General features: G+C 42.6%; 1 protein-coding gene across 1 annotated transcript; it reads right to left on the bottom strand.

Annotated features, from left to right (window-relative positions):
• Window positions 1-95: 95 nt before the first annotated feature.
• Window positions 96-983, bottom strand: LOC137526065 (taste receptor type 2 member 40-like). Its single transcript, XM_068247279.1, has one exon. It carries the CDS (start codon window positions 981-983, stop codon window positions 96-98), a length of 888 nt encoding a protein of 295 aa, XP_068103380.1.
• Between the last annotated feature and the right edge of the window lie 4128 nt (window positions 984-5111).

The following is a 5111-nucleotide window of genomic DNA, read 5'->3' as shown; positions in this document are numbered from 1 at the left end:
ACTTTGATGTCATTATGTTATGCACAGAATGATGTGGATCAGTTTTTTTCTGTTTGTGGTGAGACCTTCTACCTTCAGTATGCTTGCTTGATGTTTTACCAAGGGCGAATCCTGTCCAGAATCATCTTCCTTAGCTTTGGAATGGCTTGGGCAATGATCATGGCTTCAGCTGTTGGAAAAGACGTTATGATAAACCACATGATGACACTGCGATCTGAAAAGGGATTTCTGAGGAATGTCATCCACAGGAACTCAGTGATATAGGAAATGATTGAGAATATGAGGAACAGGACCATTGTTCTTGTTGCACTGAAGAGGGACTGGAGGTTTGGACTGTTGTATCCAGCCACGTTGTCTTTCATATTGTTTATATGTCTTATAAGAGAGGCGACTGTGACTCCAGTGGAGCCCAGAGTGAAAATGAAGGGTAGACAGCAGCCCAAGAGAGTGACTATCACACTGTATACAGGATTTATAATGACTACTGGGAAAACAAAAGATTTCTGAGTATAATTTGTTGGTGACTGAATCGGAAGTATCATTCTAGCCATCCAAAACAGTAAAATGCTCATGGAAAATGGCCCTATGACTGACAAGAGAAGAATATGCGGCAGAAAGGAAGCCAGGAACTGTTTTAAGATACCGAGGAACCAATGGCTGAAGTTGGAAATGGTAACACAGTAGCAAGTACAAAGCCAGCCAGTCATCCAAAAGCTGCTGTACATCACAGTCATGCTCAGCATAATCATAGTGAACGATATTTCTTTAGTGAAGATATAGATAAAAGCCTCTACAGTGAAGAGCAGGTCCATGAAGACATTCAGCAGTCCCATAATGAAGTAGATCAAACTGGTGGGATTAGAAGTTGGCCTAGTCTTCATGCTTTTAAAGCTGAAAGACACAATGCAAGCATTTAAGGTAAAACCTACTACTACTTGCATGGTGGTGACAGTGGCAGTGATGATATTCGCTGCCAAACCCATTGTGTTGATAAGTCAAGTCTCTGTTGTTGGTGGTTTTGTAAGCTTGTGGTGCTGCTGAGTCATATATGAATGCAAATGATCTCCAAGCCTTTGTTACTCGTTAACATAATAAGACACTGTGACAAATGAAATGTTTTCTTTTGAAGGTGAAACAAGGCTTACTGTACAGAGTAATTATCAAACCTTTCCTCTAAGCTCAGGGGGTAACTGAAGTGGTACATGGGTCTCATTTTAAAGGGAACCTAAAGTGAAAATAAACTTATAATATAATGAACTGTATGTGTAGTACAGCTTAAAAATAGAAAATGAATAGCAAAGAGAAGAGTCCATATTGTTTCCAGTACAGGAAGAGTTAAGAAACCTTAGAATCCTGTCAGATGCCTATCAGGTCGAATCTGACAGGAATCTATCTGATGTGTTAACACATTTCAGAATTAAATCTATTAAAAAATCGATCGATGTGCAATGTCGCATCATTCGATCTGCTTCAGCAGCCGGTTGACCTAGATTTTCCACCCGGACTGATCTAGATTTTCCATCCAGACGGATCAAGCAATCAAGGTCTCCCACTGAATAGCTGCTGGCTTACTGAACAGGAAGAGTTGAGATTTGAACCCAGGTCTCCTGTGTCAGAGGTAGAGCCCTTAACCAGTACACTATCCATATCCAGCCACTTTTCAGTATCCAGCCACAAGGAAGGACCCAATCATTATATTTATTTGTATTGTCTCATATGCATCTACTATTGGGCACCTCCCATCCATTGGGTTGCAGGTATTATATGGTGGGTGGCGGCGGGTACAGGAAGCCTGAAGGCCGTTTCATGCTGGGCGCTTCATGGGAGGCTATATCGGCCTCAGTGGAATACTTCATTTGATTTGATTTTTTTCCACTGCTAACTTCTTGTTCCCATGGCTGCCAGATCTGAACGCTTCAGTATAGGCATTCCATCACCTAGTTGGTTGGCTCAGTGTGTGTATAAGTGGGGGTTGGAAAAGTGATGACGGGGAGAGTCATAGCCTTATATTCTTCTCCCATGGCAAGAGTGGGGGTGAATGGGGTAATCTCTGAGCCATTTCTTATAAAGAAGGGAACTTGGCAGGAGTGTCCCCTTTCTCCACTCATTTTTGCCTTATGCCTGGAGCCTGTGATCTGTTACATTAGAAATAACGTAACCTCCTAACGACTGCATCACGCCGATAGGTGTGACTGCGGTGGCTCTGGACTGCCCATGGCGTCACGTCCTGGGGGAATGTTTTGCCATTAAGACGCTCTAGCAGGACGTTTTTATAAGTCAGCTTGTCATTAAGTAGTTACGTTTTTATTTTATAATAGCAATTTGCATATACTCCAGAATGTTATGAAGAGTGTTCAGATAAATTGCATATTCCTTCTTTACCATAAAAATTAACTGAATACCAAAAAAAACCTTTCCACTGCATTTCATTGCTGTCATTAAAGGACCTGCTGTGATAATTTCAGTAATCGTCTTGATAACTCAGGTGAGAATGTTGAGGAGCACAAATAAAAACAGGGAACCCCAAGAGCCCCAATAGTGTAATACGTACTGGACAAGGTGTCAATAAGTTTGTATTGCTAGATACTCACAAGTCAGGGTCACCAGCAGGAAACCACTGTAAAGGCAGGTGAGGAGATTGTCCTGACCCCACTCAGGATTAAGAAGTCGCTCTCTGTAGACAGGAAAAATGGTAGCAACTCTCCACCAAGGGTGGACTCAAAATTGTATACAATGAACAGAGGCGCCAAAAGCATAAGATTAGATTAAATGAGATTAAAAACCAATTTAAATGGCAAAATTGAAGGAGGAAGTGGTGGTCTTACCTCCCTCACGCAGACACGACAACGACTGCGATTCAGACATTCAAACACATTTATTAGGAACTCCAAAAAGAAATGCAACGTGTTTCGCAGGTTCAACCCCGCTTCAACCCCAGGTCCTGAAAAAGAAGGGACAAATCTCATTTGCATAGCCCAATTTGCATAGCCCAATCACAGAGCTAGGAAGCACTTGACCAATTAGATAATGCTGAATTTTTCTGCAAAAAGCAGATTACCGCAATAATTTTAGACCAATTGCAGGACTCAGATACTACTGAGTATTTTTGAGTCTTGTGATTGGCCTAAAATCTCCATAGTAATCCGATTACCACAGTAAAATTCTGCATTCTCTGATTGGTCCAATACTCAGAATTATTAAAATTAACTAAATGTATTAACAAAATGACGAAAACAAGTATGTCTTTGGAAACCGTTAATCAGAAATCCACAGAATTGGTGTGAGAAAACGCGGAAAAGCCGCCGCGGGTGTTCAGAGCAAGGCGGCTGATTCCGCGTTCAACGCGGCAGGTTGCGCGCATGGGCCTGCATCTGCTGGCATGACTGAACGCGGAGAAACCGCCGCATGTCCTGAGAACAAGGCGGCGGATTCCGCGTCCGACATGGCAGTTTGCATGCATAGGCCTACATCTGACAATATGGCTGAACGCGGAGGAACCGCCGCATGCTCTGATAGCGGTGCGGCTGGTTCTGCGCTCAGCACAGCGGATGGTTTACAGCACAGGTCTGGTGTGGCTGGGACTGATAGTCTACACAAGTTTAGAAGGACGCGCGCGCGCTGAGAGGCAGAGCTTTTATGACAGCCAGAAGGGAGTCAGCTGACCAAGCCGGTCAGCTGACAATTCCACCACTTCCCATTGGTCCAGCACTTAGGTGAGGCGCTGGAGAGCGCCTTGCTATATATACTGGGTGGTGGTCATTCTCTGGTTGTCTGCCGTTGCGATCACTACATGGAAGCACTCAGACCTTTTTGTCAGAATTGTGTTATTCTCTAGACCAGTTCCAGGGTGTTGTTGATCACGGACCTCACACCCCAGATTAGGAATACTTTGTATTATCTGTGTTATTCTTTAGACTAGTTCCAGGGTGTTGATGACTATGGAGCTCACACCCAAGACTAGGAATTAGCCTTACCATCCTGTTATTACTTCAGACTAGTTCCAGGGTGTGATGATCAAGGAGCTCACACCTTTAGACTAGACAATTGTTGATTATTTGTTATGACCTTCTGCTTTCCTGACCTCTCTTCTGATCTCTGATTTGGTACTTTGTTATATCTGATACTCCGTTGCCAAACCTTGCTTGCCTTAGGATTCCGTATCAGTCTCTTCCCTCTGTATCTGATCTGTCTGTCTGTTGCCGACCTGGCTTGTCCGACCTCGAGAACTATCTCCTCTGTTTAGAGATAGTTCACAGATCTGTTAGTGACACTCCACCATTGGTGTCACTCACACTCTGGTCCTTCCCACTCTTAGCCTGACTCCTCCCCTTGGGGAGCCTCAGGCCATTGGAAGGAGCCCGCTCTTTGGGCAGTATCTCTTACTGCCTTGCACCCTCTGTACGGGGGCTCTCCTCAAAGTATTACTGTTGCACCAAACACTCATATTTACTCAGGTGTCCAGAGGTTAGAGATATATCTGATTATCGGTGATACTGCAGATCACCGGTAATCAGATCCTCTCTGTGTTACACCGATCGTTACAATTGGTAATCGTCATTTTCGGTAATCCGAATTTCTGTGGAATCAATCAATCAATCAATCAATCAATATCTCTGACCATCCCTATGGCAGAGAAGAAAAAGTATTTAAAAGGTGACAGTGATATCCAAGATTTTATATTTATTTCAAACATTCCCCCCATACTTTTTCCAGTTAATCCAAGGAGCCTTAAAGACCACCTCCAGCCCAAAAAAGGTCAGAATGGCAATACAAATACGTAGGCTAGGCAATGTGTACAGTTAGAGGAACACATGAAGTTTATATCTGGTACGCCTTAGTGGATAGAATAGACTCACATTTATATCTGTAATGGTGCCCATACACGGTACAATAAAAACATTTGATTTTCCTGTTTATTCAACCAAAACGATCAAATTGAATGAAAGTTGAAAAGAATCTTTTTTATTTTGATCAAGAAAAATGAACGATTATCCTGTTTTTACAATAAAAATCAGATCGGACATGCTGGAAAAATGTTTATATTCAATCTAATGGAATAATCAAACCAAATTATCTAATCAGGAAAAAAAAATGTAAAAATTGTACCATGT

The sequence above is a fragment of the Hyperolius riggenbachi genome, chromosome 7, assembly GCF_040937935.1.
Source record: "Hyperolius riggenbachi isolate aHypRig1 chromosome 7, aHypRig1.pri, whole genome shotgun sequence".
NCBI lineage: Eukaryota > Metazoa > Chordata > Amphibia > Anura > Hyperoliidae > Hyperolius > Hyperolius riggenbachi.
Note: the sequence above shows the minus strand (reverse complement) of the source record. Positions and strands in the feature narration are given on the sequence as shown.